Source organism: Dromiciops gliroides, chromosome 1 (assembly GCF_019393635.1).
Source record: "Dromiciops gliroides isolate mDroGli1 chromosome 1, mDroGli1.pri, whole genome shotgun sequence".
NCBI classification, from domain to species: domain Eukaryota; kingdom Metazoa; phylum Chordata; class Mammalia; order Microbiotheria; family Microbiotheriidae; genus Dromiciops; species Dromiciops gliroides.
The window spans coordinates 649,761,358-649,786,818 of NC_057861.1; the positions used below are offsets into that span (position 1 = coordinate 649,761,358).

The window sequence follows — 25,461 nt, forward strand, 5'->3', positions numbered from 1 at the left end:
TTGGAAATAGTGTGTTGTAGCAAGAAGAGCTTTGGATTGAAAGGTAAAGAGCTTGCTTTGAATCCTGACAATGCTGCTTATCAATTCTATGGCCGAGGATAAGTCACATCTCCTCTCTGGGCCTCAGTTTCCTTATCTGCAAAATGGATTCATATAAATCTATAGCTGGGAGAGAGACCTTAGAGATTATAGAGCCCAGCTTCCTCATTTTGCAGATGAAGAAATTGAGGCCTCCAAAGAGGGAGTGGGGAGGGGTCAGTACCTAAGGCATGACCCCAAGGGAACTATGGCATGACCTGAAGAATTATATGACAATTCCTTAAAGTACAATAAACTAGGTAACATCCTACCCTTTCATCAATAGCCAACATGAGCTTTTCTCCAACATAACTATGCCATCACCTTTATTCATTATCAACAAATGATTTGTCCCCTCCTGCTACTGACCACCCACAGTGATGCCTTATCTTAGACATAACCAGAACCCAGACAAATGCAGTACAAGCACAAATCACCTCATGGCTTTGGCAAGACATGAAGCCCTGATCTTGATAGTGTCTGGTAAGTAAGAACCATTCTCGCTCTTTCATTTTCAGTAAAACTTAGTGAATATAATAGAATGAACAGGCATAAATGAGTTTTGATTTACATCTCACAAATATTATATTATCTCCCCCCACACGCACACACACATAACATACTCCTCCTCTGAACGTCTCTATTACTGTCCAGGGTACCATCACTCTTCCACTAACTCCCCTTACTAACTTCAATGTCATACTTGACTTCTCAACTCTCCCCCACCTTATATTTCCAATCTGTAGTTAAATCTTTCCATTTTTTACTTCTATGTTGTTGTTGTTGTCCAGTCATTCTGTCATGTCTGACTTTTTGTGACCCCCGTCCTGGCATGGATCCTGGCATGCCAGGCCACTCTGTCCTCTACTATCTACCAAAGTCTGCCCAAGCTCATGTTCATTGCTTCTATGACACCATCCATTCATCTCATCCTCTACCATCCCCTTTTCCTTTTGCCTTCAATCTTTCCCAACATCAGGGTATTTTCCAGTGACTTCTGTCTTCTCATTCATTATATGGCCAAAGTACTGAAGCTTCAGCTTTAGTATCTGACCTTCCAGTGAAGAAATGTCTTTAAGTATTGATTGATTTCATCTCCTCACTGTCCAAATGAATCTCAAAAGTCTTCTCCAGCATCATAATTCAAAAGTGTCAATTCTGTGGTGCTCAGCTCTCCTTATACTAAAACTCTCACAGCCATACATTGCTACTGCAAAAATCATAGCTTTGACTATATGGACCTTTGATGGGAAGAAGATGTTTCTGCTTTTTAGTATACTGTCCAGCTTTACCATAGCTTTACTTCTAAGAGGCTAGTAAGTGTCTTTTAATTTCATGGCTGCAGTTACCATCTGCAGTGATCTTTGAACCCAAGAATACAAAATCTAATTCCACTTCCATTTCTTTTCCCTCTTTTTGCCACACAGTGATGGAACCAGTTGCAAAGATTTTAGGTTTGTTTTATTGTTGTTGTTTAGCTTCCAGTCTGCCTTCACACCCTTAGCTTTCACCCTCACCCAGAGGCTTCTCAATACTTCTTCACATTCTGCTATCAGAACGGTATTGTCTGCATATCTGAGATTGTTGATATTTCTCCTGGCAACCTTAATTCTAGCTTTTGATTCATCCATCTTAGCATTTTGCATGGTCTACTATGCATATAAGTTAAATAAAGAAGGTGACAACACACAGCCTTCTCTGGTCATTTCTAACTATTGCTTCTTGGCCACCATACAGGTTACTAAGGAGACAAATACTCCTACCTCTTTGATGACTTGCCACGTTTTTTTGTGTAGTCAGTGAAGCAGAAGTAGATGTTTTTCTTGAACTCCCTTGCTTTTTCCAGCTAACATTGGCAATTTGGTCTGTAGTTCCTTCATCTCTTTGGAAACCAGCCTGCTCTTCTGGTAATTCTTGGTTCACTTTTGATGAAGCCTCAATTGCAGAATCTTGAGCATAACCTTGCTGGCATGAGAAAAGAGTGCAATTGATCAGTAATTTAGACATTCTTTGGCATCTCCTTATTTAAGGATTGGAATGTAAATTGATCTTTTCCAATCCAATGACCACTGTCAAGTGTTATAAATTTGTTGGCATATTGAGTACAGCACTTTTACAGCATTATCTTTTTTGGGATTTAAAATAGCTGATCTAGAATTTCATCATCTCCACTAACCTTACTGTTAACAATGCTTCCTAAAACCCACTTGACTTCATTCTCCTGGATGCCTGGCTTCTTTCTCTAGGATGTCTATTTACTTCTATGACATCTCTCAAATCTGTCCCTCACTCTCAATTCACACAGCTTCTACCTTAGTTTGGGTCTTCATTACCTCTTTCCTAAACTAGTATAATAACTTACTAAATGGCATCCCCTACTTTGCTACCACACTGATTTTCCTAATGTATAGTTCTGACCATATCATTCCTTACTCAATAAACCCCAGTGCCTCTCTTTCACCTTGTGGATCAAGTATTGTTTTATTTGCCTGCCATTCTTCTTTAATTTCTATTTTGGCATAAGTTTTATAATTGGAAGGGAAAGGAAATAAGCATTTATAGAATGCTTACTATGTGTGAGGCATTGTGCTCATTATGATATATCATAGTATAAATAAGCAACTCTACACATAGTTGGGGAGAGGTATTCCAAATATTTTTACTGATGAAGCATATAATCAAAAAAGTTGGAGATCACTGAGTTAGAGAAATTGGGTGACTCTCCCATGGTCATGCAGATAATAATGGAGCTAGGATTCAAATCCAGTTACTCTGACTCCAATGCCCACTAAACCTCAGTAGGATTAAATAGCTTATGACATCCTTCAAGTGCAAAATCCTGTAAATTTTTCAAAATATAAAGTTAATGTGAGCCTTTAAGAGAATGCTTTTTATACTGAGATAATCACACAGCTGTGGATATTATAAATGATTTTGGCAGTTTTATTCTTTATCATAATCTTGACATCATTTATTTCATCTCATTAATATTTTGTGCTCCACCCCACCTCCAATTCAACTCTCAGATAACTTACCCCAGATAAACCATGTGTGCTTTTCTAAACAGTCATAGCTGGAATAAAATCAAAAGACAAAGGACTAATCAAGAAATGAAAGGAATTTTTTAAAAGAGAAAACTACTGAAAAATTTAAATTTGTACAGCATGACCTTGCATTAAATTGATTTATTTTTGTTATGTTTAGTCTGATAATTATTCAGGAAATTTGTTCATATTTTTAAAGAGAAAAATATCTTGCTATTATTGGTTGAGTAAAGACATGAGTACAATTGCAGGGTGGAAATGAGAACAGAGAATTCTGTAGCCAGGGTTCCATGGACCAAACTATGGAGAACTGAGTCTTATATAGACAAAGTAAGCATCAGTACATTATTTGCCTTGTGTTAATGGACAACTGATTCAGTATTTTTGAGAGCACCGCTGCACCTTCTCCCTCTCCAGTGCCCTCAACAAGATTCTGTTAACTTTGCCTGCTTCATAGAAACTGGGAGATAACCCTATGCTCTGCACACACCCTGGCAGGTACCAATAAGTTAGAGAGGCCTTAAATATAGACCCAATCAAACCAATTATACATCAGTAATCTGAGGACCAGCTTAACTCCCTGCACAGAGGCTTACTATCAGAGTTTTGGCCATCAAGTGATGAATTTTTTCTGGTCATAGTAATTCATGAAGTCATAGTAACCATGGGAGAGGTTATAATTTAGATCAGTGGAGACCATATATACACAGTATACACATTAGGCATCCCTGAAGTACTGAAGCATTATTACAACATATTAAAATGTGTAAATTACTCTTTTGAGATAAAAAGCACCCCCTCACCCCAATTAGCATCAATTTTTATTTACTGGCATCTGGGCCAATATATCCCAGCTGGGATTAAAATGTACCTGCATCTAGGCAAAAGGAATCAAACCAAGGATAATCCTGCTTAATTAGATAGTAGGTTAGGAAAATTTCTGCAGCTCCTGAATCAGAAATGTCCAAGTCAATTGTTATGTATATTTGTAAACTTCTTGAGGTAAGGGTCCGCATCTTATTCACCTTTGTTTGCCAAGTCCTGATCTTCCCTACCCCCTCAAACAGCTACTCATCTGCTTCCTAACCACACCTCCAAAACACTTCTATTTATTTTGCAAATATATATGTATATATGCAAATATGTTGTACATATACATATTTGCGTGCATAAATACACACATATGCATACATATACACATATAATACACAGATATAGATATGCACATGATGTACATCTCCATAGAATATAAAAGTTTTGAGGTCAGTGGCACTTTCATTTTTCTGTTTTTGTATCCTGAGTATCTAGCATAATGCCTGGTATACAGGAGGTACTTAATAAATGCTTATTGAGTAAATATTTTTCAATGAATAAATACCATTTAGATGTGACATGTCCAGTGGTGTGCTGGAATCAACTTGAACTGACTTGTGAGAACAGATTGTTAAATTTTTAGCGTGAGCATTAACACCTAGGAAATTAACAAATATTTCAAATCGGGCATTGGTTTATTATTTTGCTAATTCTGTAGATTTAAGAAAATGATGGAGAAAATATTAATGTTAATGCAGATTAAACATTCAACTGTATTGTGTTTGCATTTTTTGATGGCAGAGCTGGTTGTTAAACACTTACTAGAATATCCCTGGAAGTGTCCAAGCATAAGAATTAGAGTTTGCTAGGACCTGGTTAGCCTGTTCTGAGTCTAGTTTTGGTTTTCCAGTACTGTCTAATTTATCTTTTTATCTGCCTCAGTATTTGTCATGAATACTTAATAGAATCTTTTTAAAAAATAAATGGATGGGGGGCAGCTAGATGGCGCAGTGGATAGAGCACCGGCCCTGGAGTCAGGAGGACCTGAGTTCAAATCCGGCCTCAGACACTTAACACTTACTAGCTGTGTGACCCTGGGCAAGTCACTTAACCCCAATTGCCTCACTAAAAACAAACAAACAAACAAAAAATAAATGGATGGGGGCAGCTAGATGGCGCAGTGGATAGAGCACCGGCCCTGGAGTCAGGAAGACCTGAGTTCAAATCCGACCTCAGACACTTAACACTTACTAGCTGTGTGACCCTGGGCAAGTCACTTAACCCAAATGCCTCGCCCAAAAAAAAAAAAAAAAAGGAAAGAAAGATTAAAAATAAATAAATAAATAAATGGATGAATACCAGTATGTATGCTACAGTCAAATTCATATGGTTCCTCTCTATTTCAATCCCTGTGGTATGTGGTCAAGGTGAAGCTAAACACTTCTGATTCTCCATGTGTCCCCATTGCTTCTCTGCTGACCTGACAGTAGCTCCAGCACAATATTTAACTTCATAAAAAATCAAATTAGGCTCAAATCAAAGTTTTAAACTTGGACTTCAGAAGAAGATACTTTGTTCAGTGAAGTTTAGAATGGAAGATGGAGGATTCTGCTACTGCTCACTAGATTCTGAGATGTTTGAATATTCAAAAAAATTTGGTGGGGTAATAAAAATAATTAATATTATTGATTCTGCTCCTATCTAGTGGTATAACATAGGCTTATGTTATTGATTTTTAAAAAAAACATTTTTATTTAAAGTTTTGAATTTCAGATTCTATCCTTCCTTCTCTCCCTTCCCTCCCCCCTCACTGAGGCAATAAGCAATCAGATATAGGTTATACATGGAAAGTAATGTAAAACATTTCCATATTAGCCATTTCGTATAAGAAAAGGAAAAGGAAAAAAATGAAATAAAGTGAAAAATAGCATGCTTCAGTCTGTATTCAATCAATATCAGTTCTTTCTTTAGAGGTGGATAGCATGCTTCAACATTAATCCTTTAGGATTGTCTTGGATCATTGTATTCCTGAGAATAGCTAAGTCATTCACAATTCTTCACCAAACAATGTTGCTGAGGAAGAGCCAAGATGTTGGAGAGAAGTCAGGAAGTTGCCTGAGCTCTCCCAAGTTTCCCTCAGAAGCAACATTAAATCAAATTTCTAAATAAATTCTGGAGCTACAGAACCTACAAAAACACAGAGAGACACCATCTTCTAAATGGAGATAACTTAGAAGACTTCAGGAAAGGTCTGTCTCACTTGCATAAAAGGGGAGCGCAGTGCAGCTCAATGCAGCATGGAGGGTGTCTGGCAAGTCAGCAGGGTGGTGGCACAGCAGGCCAGATGTGAGACCCCCTACGACCTGCTGAGAAGGTAGACTGCCAGCTAAAGAACCACCCACAAAACAGGTGGGACTAGGCCAAGCCATCCCAAGGCAGGAGCAAACCCCAAAGCCCTCAGAGCAGAAAGCCAGTGGACTTCTATCCCCCATCACAAGAAGCTTGTAATAGTGGCCGCTGAGCCCCAGGAGCAGATCTCAACTTTAAAAGTCAAAAAATAGGCCAAAGTATGAATAAGAAACAGAAAAGGATCTTTACCATAGAGAGTTTCTATGGTGTCAGGGAAGACCAAAACAAACTCAGATGAGGACAACACTGTCAAAATACCTACATGTGAAGCCTCAAGAGGGAAGATAAATTGGTCTCAAAACCAAAAAGCCTTTTTGGAAGAGCTCAAAAAGGATTTTAAAAGAACAATATTGCTGTTACTGTGTACAACATTCTCTTGGTTCACTTCACTATACATCAGTTCATGTGACTCTTTCCAGGTTTTTCTGAAATCATCCTGCTTATAATTTCTTGCAGCATGATATTCCATCACAATCATATACCACAGCTTGTTCAGCTATTCCCCAACTGATGAGCATTCCCTTGATTTCCAATTCCCAGCTACCACAAAAAGAGCTGCTAAAAATAGTTTTGTACAAATAGATCCTTTCCCTTTTTTTGGATGTCTTTGAGATATAAACCTGGCAGTTGTATTGCTGGATCAAAGGGCATGCAATTTTATAGCCCTTTGGGCATAGTTCCAAATTGTTTTCCAAAATGGTTGGAAAGGGGGCAACTAGGTGATACAGTGGATAAAGTACCAGCCCTGGATTCAGGAGGACCTGAGTTCAAATCTATCCTAAGACACTTGACACTAACTAGCTGTGTGATGCAGGGCAAGTCACTTAATCCTCATTGCCCTGAAAAAAAAAATGGTTGGATCAGTTCACAATTCCACCAACAGTGGATTAGTGTCCCAGTTTTCCCACATCCCATAGGCTTGTGTTACTTAACATAATAGTAAGACAATGAATATAGATTGAGTTTTGATGAGCATGCAGTGATGCAACTAGGTGGTCCAATGGATAGAATATAATATCCTTTTTTTTCTGGGCAATTTGGGTTAACTGACTTGCCCAAGGTCACACACCTAGTAAGTGTCAAGTGTTTAAGGCTGGATTGGGACTCAGGTCTTCCTGACTTCAGGGCTGGTGCTTTATCCACTGTGCCACCTAGCTGCCCCCTGAATATAAGATCCTGAATGAGCAAAACTGAGTCCAAAATCTGCCTTAGACACTTAGTAGCTGTGTAATTATGGGAAAGTCACTTAACTCTGCCTCAGATTTATCATCTATAAAATGAAAATCATAATATCACCTACCTCCCGGAATTATTATGTGGATAAAATGAGATATTATTTGGAAAGCATTTTTAAACTTTAAAATACTATATAAATGCTACTTTTTATTGCTATTATGATTTTTAGATTTTTTGGGGGGTGGGACAATGAGGGTTAAGTGACTTGCCCAGGGTCACACAGCTAGTAAGTGTCCAAGGCTGGATTTGAACTCAGGTCCTCCTGAATCCAGAGCTGGTGCTTTATCCGCTGCTCCACCTAGCTGCCCCTGTTATTATTATTAATGTCAGTAATTTTTAGTACTTTTAAAAACTTTTTATAACAATGAACACACTTGATTAAAACTTTCTTGTTCCTCTTGATCCAGACTACTCCTTTCCCCATTTTGTTTCCCTTCCCACTGTTATGCTTTTCTAAACCCCTCATGATAACACCAGCTGCAACAGGGATGGGACCACTTGAAAGTTAGTATGATAGCATGATACTGGAGTTGGAAACAAAAAGAGAACAGCCCTTGAAAATGTGAGCCCACCCTTTCCCTATGGAGAAGGAAATTTTTCCAAAGTGGACTCCCTTCTGTATACTATAAAACCTCAATGTTCTGCTTTGAAAATATACAAAACAGAAAGAAAGCATTTTAACATGGAGCCACAAAGAATATGCATTGGGATTCTATTCAGAGAATGCCAAGCCTGCATCTTGGGTCAGCAACATTGATTGCTTTTCAGATGTCAACTTGAATTTGGACTCAAAAGGTCATTTTCTTTGCCAGTCATTGATTGTTTTTGAACAATATCTGAGTGTGCACTGGGTTCATGGCACTACCCTCAATGGCATTTACAGAAGCAAATAAAAGTAGAGAGCTGAGCAGCTAACTATCCGGTCAATTTGAGCAATAAAGACAGTCTGAAAAACTCAGAGCCCAAATTTCTTTGCTCCTCTTTTTTTCCTCATTACTAGATATATTTCCACTGAATCATCTTGATAGCGCCTTAACCACAGAGAGTTGGGTGAGACATTCTCAGAGCGCTGACATCCTCAGGACCATCATTCCTCTGGAAAGAGTTTGCTTCCTCTCTGAGGTGGTGTGGATACTACTGCCTCTACACTTGGTAGTTACCAACTGACCTACATCCCTTGAATTGGTTTGGGAAAAGAGAACCCTGGGAGAAGGCAAAGAAGTAAAATAAGATTCCTGCAGAGAAGTGAGGTTGGGGGAGGAAAGGAATGAACTAGTCCATCTCCTTGCATGGCTGCACTCATTGTTGGATTGTGTACTAGTAAACTACAGTCCTTTTTCACACACACACACACACACACACACACACACACACACACACACACACACAGTTTTTCTCACAGGCAGAAAAATGTCTGGTTATACCCTCTGCTGACACTAATTCTCTACCTTACTTTACCTAGCTGCAACCATCCAGCTTGGGAATAAGAAGGAGATTTTATTCTAAAGAAGGTGACTTTGATGCTGATTCAGCTTTCCTCTTTTACATAAGAATTCCAGAATTATTTATTCCCTATTATTAATGGAGGTCCCAGAAGTACTGCTAAATCCAGAACTTCACTAGTTCAAGCCAATTTAGGTACCAATGAAGGTGAGAAATTCAGCCAAGGAAATTTGAGTATCCACACAGCCTTAAAGGATTTGTTACCTTTCCCCAGAGGATGGCTTCCTAATGATTCTTTCATATGGAACAAAACTGACTCTTCAGTTTTTTCCCCCTGAATTACCATAATGTGGTATCATTAGAGTATCTCTGGAAAACCACTGAATGATCTCAGTTCTGCTAAGAAAATCATTTGACACTTACACTCTGTAAATTAAAGACTTAGCTTTTAGATTGACCTGTTATTGTTAACCTTTTTATTCTACCATGATAATTCTGTCATTACATTTACAGATGAATGGAGCTAAAATGCCTGGGCATTATACATTGATTTCACCAAAGGCATATCCTTTGAGGTAAGGGCCGCCTTTATCTTCATGGTCACTGGCATTTTTCTAAAGTCAGAACAATGGGTTGATGCATGATCTAAAATCCCAGTCTTATCACAGATAAAGCTCAGCTTTACTCTTTTCTTTCCTCTCCCCTTTTATTGATGCCTTTTGGTTTTGTTATTGTTTTCATTATCATTTCCTCATTTACTGCCCCAAACTATGTCTCCCTGTAATAAAGCAAAATTAAATAAAATGAAAAAGTTGCTAAGCAAAACCAACCCAAAGCAACTAAAGGTGATGGCCATATGCAAACTTCAGTACCCATAATCCTCCATATTTCTGGAAAAAAGAGGATGTTTTCATCTTCTATTCTCCAGGCACAGGTTCCTGCTTCACTATAATATCCTGCAATTACAAAGAGGGGGATTCCTTACAAAATGGAATGATTTGAAGCCAAAGGATCTTAGCTTTAAACCTGGCTCTGTCACTTAGTCTATAACCTAGGACTGTTAGTAAGCCATTTCCCTTTTCTGGGGAAATGTAAAATATGGGGATTATACTAGATGATATTCAAGATCACTCCGAACACTATCAGTCTACAGAACTAAACAGAAAAAAGTGCATTTGTTTGAATAAATCTTAGAATTCCTTTCATATTAAAGAAAACATTCTAGATAGCTTTAATTTCTATGTGGCAACTACCTTATGGGTTGTTCTCACACCCCTATTCATGAAATAAGGTTCCAATGTAAGTATAGATTTATCATTATGATGAACATATACCTTGACAACATGGTAAATGCATGTGGTAAGAAATGGGATAGGGGGCAGCTGGATAGTGCAGTGAATAAAGCAACGGCCCTGGATTCGGGAGGACTTGAGTTCAAATCCGACCTCAGACACTTGACACTTACTAGCTGTGTGACCTTGGGCAAGTCACTTAACCCTCATTGCCCTGCAAAAAAAAAGAAAAGAAAAGAAAAAAAAAGAAACGGGATCTGTGCTGGAAATAGCTGAGTGACTGCCTCCTGGACACAGGCTCACCCAGTCTGGAAAGGACACTTTCCTCCTCTTAGATCCAAGCCTCACATGGATGGCTGACTCAAAAGTCCATCCTGTCACCATAATAATTTTTATGATGGATTTTTCTCTTGTGTTTGCTCATTTTTCTCTCCAACTTCCTGACTTTGCACTTGATGTTAGGCTTGGGCTATGTGTACTTCTATAGGGAAAATCTGGACTGGTCCTGTTGCAACTTTCTTGGGATATTGAGTGTTGTGCTGTTCTAGGATGTCAGGGACCTGCAGTCTTTCAGTGCTTGAAAAGTGGTCTGATCTAAGGCAAAGTCTGATCACTGCTCCCATGCTCTGAGTTCTGTAAATTCCTGGCCTGCGTTTGGGTCTGAGCAATAGATGATTACTGCTGGACTCAGCCACTCTCAGCCAGCTCTGTTGGTTCAGAATGACAAGCTGCAGGTTCCTTTGGTCTGGGATTTCTGCCCTGATTATTCCTCTAAAGGATTCCTATTAGACCAAAGGTGTTCTGCTCCTGGGGTGATCCACATCCCTGCTCCCAGCTTCTAAACTTGCTCTTCTCTCAGTATAAACACCTGAGGCCATTGTTGGGGAAGGGTAGGTGCAGATCCACGTATCAGTTTGTCCTGGATTTGTGACCCAGAACTGGACAGTGGGCAACAAAGCTTCCAGTTTATACCTGTTCCTGTCATGGTATTCTGAAATATGAGTGGTGAGGTCCCCACATGTGTCTGGAATGTCCTCTTGCCTGGGTTCACAATCCCATCCTGGGCACTAAGGTATGCTTCTTACCTTGAACTCTTAGCCTATTTATACTATAATACTTTTCTCACAAGAATCTAGGAAGAAGGCACTATACCCATTTTTATATATAGATAGTACTGCCTAAGTAATTTCCTTAAGTGAACATCTTATCATTATTCAATAAGCTCTAGGTTTTTTTATTGCCTCTGGGGAAAAAATATAAACTCCCCCCCCCCACAATGGTAGTCTCTCACACCCTCTGTCCAATCTATCTTTTCTTCAAATTATATATTACTCCCCTTCCCATGCTCCACGTTCTAAGCAAACTGGCCTTCTCTCTGTTGTTCCTAAACTCCATCTCCTGTCTCCATGTCTTTGTAGTGGCTATATTCCATTCCAGAAATGCATTCCTTCCTCACCTCCAGCTCATAGAACCCCTGTCACACAGCCAATAAGTATAATTAGGAGACAAAGATCATGAGTAAATTATTAAAATTGCATTAAATTACCCCTGATCAAGATCATAATAACATCTTCAGGCAGTCTTGAATATGAATGGAATTTTAAAATGAATTTTAGATTCCTCGTTCTTTTTTCCCTTTGAATTCCTGCTCATTCTTTAAAGTTCAATTCAAAAGTTTCCTCTTTTAGGAAGCCTTCCTGACCCATCCCACCTGGGAATGGCTTTTCTTTATCAGAACCACATGGTGCTTAGTTTAATCCACCCCACCCCCATCCCAACCTGAGTTCAAGCCTGGCTTCAGACACTTAATAGTTGTGTGACCCTGGGCAAGTCACTTAATCTGCTTGCCTCAGTTTCCTCATCTGTAAAAATGAATTAGAAAAAGAAATGGAAAATCACTCTAGTACCTTTGCCAAAAGGAGTCATGAAGAATCAGACAGGATTGAAATGACTGAACAACCACCAAGTTGTGAGGATAAAGTGAGATGGGAAAGTATGTTTAAGAGCATATTCTTACATATACATGTACATGTATATATGTAAATATATATGTGCATATGTATATATGTGCATATCATATATATATATATATTTATATATATATCACAGAGTTGATGTGAAAAATGCTTTCCCTTCTCGTTTTATCCTCACAACAACTCTGTGATTTAACAGGTCACATTTTTTGTAATCTTGAGGTGATTTAAGCTCAATGATATTAGCTGATATTCTTGTGGTAGTAGTTTCTGGACTTAGATCTGGAAAGAACCTTTTCATCTCCATTGTCTTTTGCACTCTGCCCATTTTGAGCTGTTCGATCTTCTCCAAGGTCACCTAGATGGGAGGAGAAGCCAGGCTTTCTAACTCCCATGAAGAGATCTTTTGAAATGCATGATGGAAAGAAGGAATGACAAATTGATGAGTGAATGAAGTAGTGAACAGAAGGAAAAAGTAAAAGGAATGAGAGATGCCTGGGGATTTAGGAAGGAAGCCGTCACATCCTTGTACTATTCAGCCATTAGGCTAACGATGTTGGGAGAGACCCTCTATCAGAAACTATTTCCCCATTTAAGGTTCTGTTGCCCTGATTGTATACCATAGAAATAAAAGAGGAGCTTATCTTCATTCAGATTCCTTCCAGCTGCTCTATGAGGTTTCCTAGGTCATACAAGGTTGGGGGATACACGAGGATGAAGGTTAACCACATTTCAGCTGCTTCTTTCAGAGCCACAATGTGGGTCCCTTGTAGTGGAAGGTGATGAGCTGGGTCCTATGCCTGGAAGTTGACTGAATCTTTTATTCAGGAAAAATGAACACCAATCATGCTCAAGGTAGGTCAGAAGTTGAACACTGTCTCAAGATAGTGCCTGTGGTTTGCAAACCACATCAAAGGACAAAAGAGAAGGGCTTGGAATTCTGTGGCTATGCTGTAAGCAGAGCACAAAGAGCACAGGAAAATCCACTCCACCCCACAGACTTGTTTTTAAAATGAAGTTTGAAGTGAAATTCAATATTTAAACTTATTCCTTGAAGAATGTCTGCATTTTTCTCCTGACTCATTCACTTTTCCAAAAGTACTTAGGGAAGTCACATATTTCTCTGAATTTAGAGTCCAGACACTGGGGTTCCTAGACTGGCTCTGCTACTCAGAACTTGTCTGACTCTGGAGGAGTCATTTAAGCTTTTTTTCCCATTGTTGTTCCTCAGAGATTTCATCCATAAAATGAAATAGTTGGACTGTATAAGCCACCATCTTTTCCAACTTTAACAGCCCTTTTATCATCACTACTTGATTTTGCTCAAAAGTTTAGTTCAAAAAACTGTTCTTTAAGTATCAAATACTAGACTGGACATTTGGGGACACAAAGGGAAAAAGTCAGTCAGTCAATAAGTGTTTATTATGTACTTACTACATGCTAGGAACTGGACTGCACAAAGAAAGGAGAAAAGTCTCCTCAAGAAGCTTATATTCAATGGGGCAGCTAGATGGTGCAGTGGATAGAGCACTGGCCCTGGAGTCAGGAGTACCTGAGTTCAAATCCAGCCTCAGACACTTAACACTTACTAGCTGTGTGACCCTGGGCAAGTCACTTAACCCCAATTGCCTCACTAAAAAAAAAAAAAAAAGCTTATATTCAAGAGGTTTACTATCATTCCTGGGGTGGGTAGGTGGGGATAAGGGAAGGGAGGGAAATCCTTTATACAAATAATCAACTATAAAAGGTATTCAAAAGAAATAGAAATTAATTGGAGGAGGCAGTGCTAACAATTGAGTAAATGTCTACCAAACACCCATGCAAGACTATGATTAGACTCAACTAAGGCCCATCTATAAAATACATAACAATATTCCATTGAATTATCAAACAATTTATGTGTTTATTCAATTATTTATTTGTTCATTCATCCATTCTTTTTAATTGATGCTTCTTTTATATCACATTCATTTCCAAATATATCTTTCTTCCTTCAACTATCCAGCAAACCTTCTCTTGTAACGAATGTTTTTAACAGAAAGGAAAAACAAAAAATAGGGCAGCAAAATGACAAGCACAAACCATGTCTGATAGTATATGCAACATTCCACATCCATAGTTTCCCACCTCATCATGTCAAAAAGCATTTATTAGGCACTTACTAAGTACCAAATAATGTGCTATGTACTGGGTATACAAATATAAGCAAAAAGTAAGATATTGCCTGCTCTCTGGTTTGGCTTGAGCTCTTCTTCAAAATGATGTTCCCAGAATAGCTTAGTAATGGAAGAAAGGAGCTAGAGCAGCAGAGGAAGAGGGTTTAGGCATGATATTTTTTTTTGTTATTCAGTCATTTTCAATCATGTCAGATGCTTCATGACTCCATTTGGGGTTTTCTTGGCAAACAAATCATTTGGTATGCTTTTATGTTTACTCTTCATCCTTGAAGCAATCAGGACCATTTGGTTACTGGAGTGGCTAGCCATTTCCTTCTCCAGCTCATTTTGCAGATAAAGAAATTGAGGCAAACAGGGTTAAGTGACTTGCCCAGGGTCACATAGCTAGCAAGCGTCTGAGGCCAGATTTGAACTCTGGTCTTCCTGACTCCAGGGCCAATGCTCTATCACCTGCATCACCTAGTTGCCCTAGTCGTGGTGTTAAATTTCTTTTTATAGTTTTTTTTTCTATTAGGATTATTGCAGTAATTCTTTTTCCAGTTCTAGTCATTCTTCCACATCAGTTCATATAGGTTTTCTAAGTGTCTGAATTCTTTAACTTTACCGTTTCTTACAGAACAGTTAACATTAGACTACATTCTTGTACTACCATTTGGTTAATCATTTGTGAACTGAAGGGGCTCCCACATTGTCTTCAACTCATATCAGCATGCTTGTTAGGCAATTTTGGTGTAGAGAGTGCTGGATTTGGTATTAGAAGACCTACATTCAAATCCCACGTGCCACTTACTCCCTCTGTGACCTTAAATAGGTCATCTAACTTCTCTGAACCCCAATGTCCTCATGTGTCAAATGAGGGGGTCGGGTTAGATGGCTTCTGAGATCCCATCCAGCTAGAGATCTATGATCTGCTATAGTACAATGAATCAGTATTTGTGTTAGGCACTGCAGATACAAAGACAAAATCAAACAGTCCTAGCCCTCAGAGCATTTACATTCTCCTTGGGGGATATACCATCTCCCCTAATGAGTTATGTTCAACTTGAGGTTTCCACAGACGTAGACATTATGATTTCTTCTGTGTGTTTCAGACTGATCAGATTTGTAACCATGGTCCTGATTGCTTCAAGGATGAAGAGTAAACATAAAAGCATACCAAATGATTTGTTTGGGAATGTGTGGCATATTTTTCTTTTTCTTCTTTATTTCCCTTTCCTTTGTGAAGATTTCTGGTTTGGTCTTTGGGTTATAGAGTCAGGATCCTTGAAACACTGCCTCTTTCCCCCAAATAAAATGAAAATAACAGGGTAGGGCTCATTGGCAAGATGAGAGCACAGGCTCATTGACAGGACTTGTCATGTTTATATTGTGCATTGTGTGATCTTCTAGACACCTCCTAGAAGCTGTCATAATGTATTCTTGTTCATTACCAAGAGAGAAGTTGCCTAGGTAAATTTCTCTTGACTTCTCTATCTAGGATTTCCAGTGGGCCAATTTCTGTTGCTACTTAAAGCAAATTCAAATATTTGGTCTCATCAAATTCTGGGCTCCGTAAAAATGTAGCTTCAAAAATCTTGGATTTCTGAAATTGAAACTGGATTCTTGAGTTACTGAAACAGTGCCTTATCATTCTAATCAGAACAAACACATAATTCTTTCATCCCCCAAATTATACAACAGCAGTTTGTCTGGGTCTCATCTTGACTCCTGTAACATTTTACATAGGCTAAAGCTATTTGTATATATGCAGTAACAGCAGAGATGGCACACAAGAGTACACTTAATAAAAACTTGTTAAATTGAATTTATATACTGAATTTTTCAAACCAATATATCAGTAAAAGAAAAGTTGGGCATCATCCTTAAATTTTAAGTTTGTCTCAACCACCAATCTGTGGATCCTACCAGACCTTGATTGTAGGGCATTTTCCTAGCCTAAAGTATTGTGCTTTCCTCTGAAAATAACCAGTTTGTCATTTCTTATGGCGTACTAATATTCTAGTATGTTCATATACAATGATTTGTTTAGATTTTTCAGAGTGATAATTTTGAAGGTTACTGCTAAAGACTTGGCAGGACAAGGTGAACTGCCTTGAAGGGAGCATTTGGATTGGGTACCCCATTATGAGAACTACTCCATTACCATTCTGACTCCTCTGGATATCTTGATGACCTGACTTCAAAAGACATTTAGAACTGAAAGGAACCTTAGAAATCATCTAATCCAATCCACTCATTTCACAGGTGATGGAAATGAGGCCCAGAAGTATTCATTGACTTATTTGAAGACACACACACACACACACACACACACACACACACGTAATAAGTAACAAGGCCTGGATTACAGCCCACATTCTTTGACTTCTGATAATACCAGCAGTCTCCAATTTGACTTTAACTTCTTCTCAATTCAATTTGGCAAATATTTATTATGCATTTGCTTTGTGAAAAGTACCATGCTAGGCACAAAGACAAAACTAGATTAGCCCCAACCTTCAGAGAGCTCAGTTAGTTAGAAAGGAAAATTCTTTGGAGAAAAGAACATGGAACCTGGAATGAGAAGAGTAGGGTTCATTTTTTCCCTGTTCTACTTACTCTTTGAGTGACCATGAAAAGTTATTTGGTTTTTCTGAGCCTCAGTTTTCCCATCTGTAAAATGGGATGATTGTAAGCGTACCATCTGCCTCACAGGGTCAATAAGGGAAGCACTCTTTATAAATCTTGAAGAGCTATAGAAATTTATTATTGATAGTAGAATTGCTTACAGGGAAAGAAAGGGATTAGAAAAAGACATAAAAAGCATTGATAGTTTTCTCTCCCCTCACAAATTAGTTGTAAAAACAACAGTGATTTAGATATACTTGTTAAAGAGTGTAGGTAGATTTCTGCCTAACAGCAAGTGTTCTGTTACTGGGCTCAGTCCTGGGCGGGCCCTACCAGTTCACTTCATCTCATCAGCCCCCATGAATTTAATGATCATCTCTAAATTTTTGATTGTCAAATCTGTTTATCTTGCCCTAGTCTCTCCATTGACCTCCAGTTTAACATTTCCAACTGCCTCTCAGACATCTTGAAATTGATATCCAGTAGACTCTTAAACTTAACCTATCCAAAATAGAATTTAGTATCTTTCCCCTTAACCCTTCTCTCCTTCCAAACTTCCCCATTAATGTTGAGGACCACTGCTCTCCAAGTTCCCTAGGCTGGCAACTTAAGTGTCACCCTCAACTTTTAACTATCTCTCAATCCTCATATCCAATCTTTTGCCAAGGTCTATTGATTTCTCAAATACATTCCCCTTCTCTCTTCTAATACTGTCACCACCTCTTAGCCACCATTAATTTTTCTAAAGATCCAGTGACTATCTCTTGGCTCTAGGAATTTTCTTTGACTTCCCTTCATGCCTGGAATACTCTCCTGGTCTATCTTCACCTCCTGGCATCTTTCAAGTCCCAGCTAAAATCCTACTTTCTATAATAAGTCTTTTCCAAACCCTCTTAATTATAATTCCTTCCCTCCATTGATTATTTCCTATTTATCTTGTATATAACTTGTTTGTACATATCTGTATGTGTGTTGTCTCTTCCATTAAAGTGTTTTCTCCTTGAGGGTCAGGATTGCCTTTTGCCTCTCTTTGTATCCCCAGAATTTTGTATAGTGCCTGGAACATAGTAGACACTTAAAAATAAATGCTTAATGACTGAATGACTGAGTCATATAGCTTCTTTGCTGGTAGGAAGCTGAAGACAGCTAAAATTCGTGGAAACTGATAGAACCACAGTGTTCAAGAAAGGGAACATTAAGGTCATCTATTCCAATCCCTTAACTTTATTCTGGGCATAGTTACACATTTACTGAAGTTACAGAAAAAAACCCTGAGACTTAGAGAAATTAAATTATTTCCAATACATTCCAATCAGTATTTTAATTTCTTTAATTTTTAATTTAATAAGGGTGTTTTTTATCATTAATCTGTCCCTCCTGCTAACTACCCCCTCCAATTAAGCAAATTTTTTAAAAAAGCATCCCTCAATACACAGTTATATATACCAGCAAAACAAATACCCACATTAGCCATGTCTTTAAAATGTGACTCTTTATTTTAAGTTTATCACTCTCTATTGCGAGGTGTATAACATGTTTCACCCACATTTTTTTTTTTCAGAATCATGGTTAATCATCATGTTGATCAGAGTTCTAAAATCTCTCAAAGTTGTTTTTCTATATATTGTTGTTATCATTGTATAAATTGTTTTTCTAATTATGCTTATTTTGCTCTCTGTCAGGTCACAAAAATTTTCCCAGTTTCCTCCAAAATTGTCCATTTTGTCATTTCTTTTGTCACACTAATATTCCAGTGGATTAATTTACCACAGTCTGTTTAGCCATTCCCCAATAGGAGCACCCTTCTTTAATTTCAAGTGTTGAACTACCTTTTTCATGGTACAAATGTTTTTGTACATATATATCCTTTTCCTCTTTATTTGATTTCTTTGGGCGGTCTGGGCTTGGTGGTGATATAGCTGGCTAGACCATGGATATACAGAGTTTGGTAGCTTTCTGGACATAATTACAAATTGCTTTCCACCAATGGCACAGTAGTGTATCTATTCACCACAGTCCTTTCAACATTTTTCATTTTCCTCTTTTACCATCTTTTAAAAAAAAATTATATATATATTTTTGGCGGGGCAATGGGGTTTAAGTGACTTGCCCAGGGTCACACAGCTAGTAAGTGTCAAGTGTCTGAGGCCAGATTTGGACTCAGGTACTCCTGAATCCTGGGATGGCACTTTATCCACTGCGCCACCTAGTTGCCCTGTCTTTTACCATCTTTGATAGTTTGAGATGAGTGAGATAGAACATCAAAGTCACTTTTATTCACATTTCTCTAATTATTATTGATTTGAAACATTTTTATAAGATTATTGATAGCTTGGATATCTTCCTTTGAAAAATATCTGTTAATATCCTTTGAACATTTATCTGTTGGGGATAGTTTGTAGCACTAGTCATATACATTTGAATTGGTTCCTCATATATCTGAAACAAGACCTTTAACAGAGATGTTTGCTGCATAGATTTTTACTCAGTTACCTATTTCCCTTCTACTTTTTACTACTTTAGACTTTGTTGCATAAAATACTTTTTAATTTTATATAATCAGAATTGTCCATCTTATCTTGCATTATCCTCTCTTTATTTTGTAATGAATTCTACCCCTCTCTACAGAGCTGACAGATTTCTTCCTTGCTTAATCGGCACTTTTTCAATAGGAATTACCTTATTAGTTCCAAATCTGGCACATAGCAAGATCCCTGACATATATCAGGAGCTTAATATATACTCATTGATTGCTTGATTTATTGCAAGGGGTTTATTTTTGTCCAGACCTTTGATTTCATTAGTACTGGGAATTTCCTGTGAGGAAACCCTCTCTACCAATGCAAATCCTACAAGTGTTCTGTAAGTTCTAGACTTAGAGCATTGACTTGGGAGCATGGAGAAGTTGGGACTTGTCCATGTTAATTTAGCTAACATGGGTGAATGGTAGGACCTGAATCCACATCTTCCTGAAATAGGACTGGCCCTTTTTCCTTCAGGATATCATTGTAAAGATACAAAAATGAAAAACCACTCAGTGATCACAAAGATCATACATTCTACTTGGAGATGCAGAATGGAAGTTGATGCTATATTAGAATTAACCTAGGTTATGGAGCAATTCAATGCAACCAACATTTATTTATTTATTTTTTGTTTTGTTTTTTGATTTTTGGTTTTTTAGTGAGGCAATTGGGGTTAAGTGACTTGCCCAGGGTCACACAGCTAGTAAGTGTTAAGTGTATGAGGCCGGATTTGAACTCAGGTCCTCCTGACTCCAGGGCCGGTGCTCTATCCACTGTGCCACCTACCTGCCCCGCAACCAACATTTATTAAATACCTAATATGTGCAAGGGATTTGTGCCAGGCATTGTGACACAATTACAATAGCTTTCTTAGTATTAAAATTTTTTTACTAAGTCCTTTCCTCACAACAACCCTGTGATAGCAATTATTATCTCTATTTTATAGATGAGGAAACCAGTTCATTTTGATAGGTTATTAATAGATAAAAAAACAATAAATAAAGCCTACGCATCAGGGAATCTGAGCAAACACTTAAAACTAGGTTTGTTTTCTTCATGAACAATAACCAGGAAGTCATTTGAAATTCATTCATTTTTGTAGTCTTAAGCACAAAACTTTCTAGCCATCATTATGATAAATATTCCCATTATTAGGCCTTCAATGCCATTCTCAGTTACATCAGTTTGAGACAGCTGGAGAACTGAAGGCAAAGGCTAAATTACAGGCATCGGGGTGATGCTATTACAGTCTCTAATTCCAAAGGAAATCAAATCTTAGATGCCCACTCGAGGATAATCCTGACTTCCGAAACTAGCAAGTGATAACCTGGAAAATCCAAAGATTATTCCCCCCATGGTCTGTCAGCAGGAACTATTTTCCTTCCATCTATCTGGTGTCTCTAATTCTCAAGGATTAGCTCAAGATTTGGAGAAGCAATGAGTTTTAATTAAAAATAGATTGACTAGATTAGAGAGCTGTAATTTAGACTACTAAAGAACTGTGGGAAGCACCCCAACTTAATAATGGCACTATTTTTTGCCTGCTGTTTTCTTAATATAATTTTATATTCTCTTTGGGCAAGTTCTATTTTATTTTATTTTATTGTTTTAGGCAACATATACACATACAGAATTGTAGACTTTTATAAGTGAAAGGAATCTTGGCTAACATTTTGTACAAGCCTTGTAATTTATAAAGAAATAGTAGCCTAGAAGAAGTTAAGTGACTTGTTCAAGGCCACAAAGCCAATAAGAAGGGGAGATATGTGCATATACATATATATGTTATTGTATATATACATATATATGTACATGTATGTGTTTTCATTTACACACATTTATTCAACAAATATTTATTAAATACCCTATTTGTGTTGGGTATTGACTAAGATACAAATATCAGTAAGATACTGGAGGACAGTAGAGGATAAAATATAGACACAGACAAGCATAATACACAATATGACATAATGAGTGCATTACAAAGATACAAAGTGCTACATGAGGTCCAACAGTGGAAACAGGAAAGACTTCATATATTAGGTGGCATTTAGATTGGATATTAACAGTTGGGTAAGATAATCAACTGCCCAAAAAGGAGACAGATTCTAAGCAAAAGGTTTGGCTCCCCTATAATCTCTCTTAGATCAATTACTCTATATCCACAACCATTTAAATGCATCCTGTGCCTAAATTTGTGGTGGTTTAATTTATAATTTGAGGACATTTAACATATATTAATTGGGGGCTAAGAGTCTGGCTCCTTTATAAAGCCAGATGGCTAAGTTATTCACCTAGGGACAGCCTAAGGGATAATTGTATTCACCTGTGGAAAAATTGAGTTTAAGGCCTCCAGAAGGAAAGTGGCTCAGATGTTCTGATGCCCCATAGGGAAAACCTGATAGGAGGAAGCACTTAGGAGAGACAGACAGAAAAATGAACAGATAGACAGAGACAGATACAGAAACATAGAAGGAGAGAGAGAGAGAGAGAGAGAGAGAGAGAGAGAGAGAGAGAGAGAGAGAGAGAGAGAGAGAGAGAGAGAGAGAAGAAGAAGAAGAAGAAGAAGAAGAAGGAGAAGGAGAAGGAGAAGGAGAAGGAGAAGGAGAAGGAGAAGGAGAAGGAGAAGGAGAAGGAGAAGGAGGAGGAGGAGGAGGAGGAGGAGGAGGAGGAGGAGGAGGAAATGGGAGAGAAAGACATAGAGAAATGAGAGAGACAGAGAGAGACACACATAGTGAGAAAGTGAGAGAGGAAAAGAGAGAGAATGGTACTTTGAGCTTTTGTGTAGGAAAGTGAGAATCAAAGAGGGGTCTGGTAGTTTTGAAAACCAAAGAAGAAGCAGACCTGATGAATTCAACACACTATTATGTTTAACTTATTAGCAAAGTATAGATTTTACTTCATTGGGACTTTACCTACTTAAATCCAGTGAGACAAGGTTATACAGGCCTTAGTCCTCCTTTATACTTTTACAAGTACTTAACACACACACAGCCTCACACACTCCTTTTGCCTCATTTGATACTGTCTGATTTATTAGAAACAAGGGATAGAGTGGGAAGAACACGAAACTGGCCATTATAGGACTGGAGTTCAAATCTCAGCTCTAGCACTTAGTACCTTTGAGACAAATCATTTCTTTTCTGGGCATCAATGTCCTCGTCCGTGTGTCTATGTCCATGGAAAAAAACATCAGTACCATACAGGGGCTATCTAGTCCAATCCATGTCTGAAAAAATAATTTCCACTGTGATATCACAAGTGTCCATGTGTGTCCCTGTGTGTCCATGTCCACGTGTCTGTCTTTTATGTCTATTTCCTGTCTCTGTGTCCATGTGTCCGTGTTTGTTATGTGTCTGTGTCCATCTCCTGTATCTATGTCTGTCTATTTCCTTGTGTGTCTATGTCCATGTGTCCATCTCCTGTGTCCATGTGTCTGTGTGCGTGTCCATCTTCGTGTGTGTCCATGTCCATGTGTCCACCTCATGTGTCCATATCCTGTATCTGTGTTCATCTATGTCTATGTCCATCTGTGTGCATGTGTCTGTGTCTATGTGTCCATCTTGTGTGTCTATCTCCTGTGTCCATCTCCTGTGTCCATGTCCATGTCCATATCCATGTCCAAGTGTCCCCATGTCTCTGTATACGTGTATGTAAACACACATATATGCACAGACAGATATAGACATATATACATGCATACATACACATACACACACATATGAATGGAACACCTACTGGCCCAGAGTTTCTGGGCATCAATTTCCTCATCTATACAAAGAGAAAGTTGGGTTAGAAAACATTTAAGGTTCCTTCCAGCTCTATATCTCTGACCATTCTATTTGTGTTTCATAAAAGAATGCATCAAATCAGTAGACACTTTTGAACAATTACTTTTTACAAGGCAATGGGTTTGTGGGGTAGGGTTATGAGGAAATATAAAACACCTTTCCTGCCCTTGAGGACTTCCTGATTCAATCAGGGGAAGAGAAGATTGACTCCAAACCCTCAGGGATCTATGATTTCATGGGTATGGGTGCTCTATTCACCTTCACACATTGCAGTTTTTTGACATGCTAGCAAATGCTCTTTATAAGTGGCTGAAAAAAAGAATTCTTCATCTGGTGGCCAGACCTCTGGTGATTAATCTTTTTGGCTGTGGCAAGGTTTATCCTTGGACAATATACACACACACCAACACAAAATTCCACCACATCACCCTGCCAGCACTTGACATCTTTGGGCCTCAGTTTATCATATTTAACTAGATGGCTTCTAATATCCTTTAGAACTCTAAATTTATGATCCCATGGTAGCAGCCCAAACCCAGAAAATAAATAGACATATTACCTATTTAATCCAACTTTCTAAATCTTCCTGAAGGTTTACTAATTAATAGAACTGTCAAATATCTACTAGTTTGTCATTTACCTCCATGGAGATTATTTTGGAAGAGGTCATATTCATTATTCATGAACAGTACTTTTTATTTGTATGATATAAATGCTCAAGTGATCAAAAGAATTAATTTCTCAAAACAAAACAACCAAACAACCACCCTTGTCAGAAGACCCAAGTTTGAATCCTGGGTTTGCTTCTTAGTATATGTTTGATCTTAGGAAAATCCCTTCATCACTCTGAACCACTTTCCATTTCTATAATCCTTTAATTGACAGTAGCCTCCTTCTATTCCATCTCTACCCATACCTCTGTAGCAAATAAAACTACATATAGTTGCCCTATTACTGTCTCAAGTTTAGGAAAAATTAGCTGGGGTTTATTATATATTTGTTCCTTAGAAATTAGAGGCTACTGCACAAGCTTTGGGGCATTAAGCATTTATTAAAGCATATTAAGTATTAGTAAAGATAGAGAACATGGCCCTAAAAGTTAGGAAAGCGTAGCTAGGATCTAGGGGAGAGAATCATCTGCATCCTGCCTCCTTGAGCATTCCAAGCCAAGAGAGCAATCAGCCAGTGTAAGCTCCCTGAGAGAAGGAGGAAAGGCAGCCCTCACAGAATGCTTAAAGCTAATTGGCTAGCATCATTCAAACCTATTGGTTCACTAGGTTTGAGGGTGGTTTGGTGCAGTCATGCTGATGTCAGAGGCCAGAGAACAGATCCTCTGGCAGGAACAAGGCTTTCAAGTGAGTGTGGCTTTAGTGAGATAACTTCCTGTAGGTAGTCAGCAAGGTCATTCTACATTTCCTTTGAAATTCTCCTGACTTTGGGCTGGCCCTGCAAAACCAGCCAGAGTTCCTATGTGTGTGTGTGTGGGGGGGGGTGTCTCTGATTCCCCCAAATGCCCTTTATTAATATTTTCTTCACACCTCCCTATTGTCTAGAATAGGACCTGGAATGGATAGAGTCAAGATGGCAGAGGAAAGGCAGTTAGTGCTCAGAGCTCCTGACACAATTACTCCAAAAAACTCCAAACAAAGCCATAAGACAATTCCTGGAGCAACAAAACCCACAAAAGGATGGGCTGAGACCATTTTCCAGCCAAAGATGGTTAGGAAGTTTGGCAGGAGGGGGCTGCTGTACCTCAGGCTTCACCAGAGTAATTTACCCCCAGAGCCTCTGAAAATAGCTACAGCACTGGTGTCCTCTGGAACTAAGCTCATGGTCTGGTGAGAGGGCTGAATGGCTGGCTGGGAGGGAGACCACAGGGGTTTCTGTTGGAGATGAGATGGAATTCAGTTGTTCTCACCAGAAGAGAACCAGGAAGAAATCTTGAGTGGTGGAGGCCCAGGTAGGGGAGGGGGTGCAGGCTTGGGAGCTAACAACCATAGCAAACAAAAATTTGTTACCTGGTTAATTAGCAAATTACCTGGGGTTGTTTAAAGACCAGAGCATAAGCCAGGT

At 38.5% G+C, this 25,461-nt stretch overlaps 1 protein-coding gene across 1 annotated transcript in view; it reads right to left on the bottom strand.

Annotated features, from left to right (window-relative positions):
* LOC122753232 (copper chaperone for superoxide dismutase-like) overlaps positions 1-25,461 on the bottom strand; it is a 119,001-nt gene that overhangs the window by 21,831 nt on the left and 71,709 nt on the right. Inside the window, exon 4 of the mRNA XM_044000510.1 lies at positions 1,930-2,043. Coding sequence (XP_043856445.1) covers positions 1,930-2,043 — 114 coding nt within the window. The remainder of the gene's footprint in view (positions 1-1,929; positions 2,044-25,461) is intronic.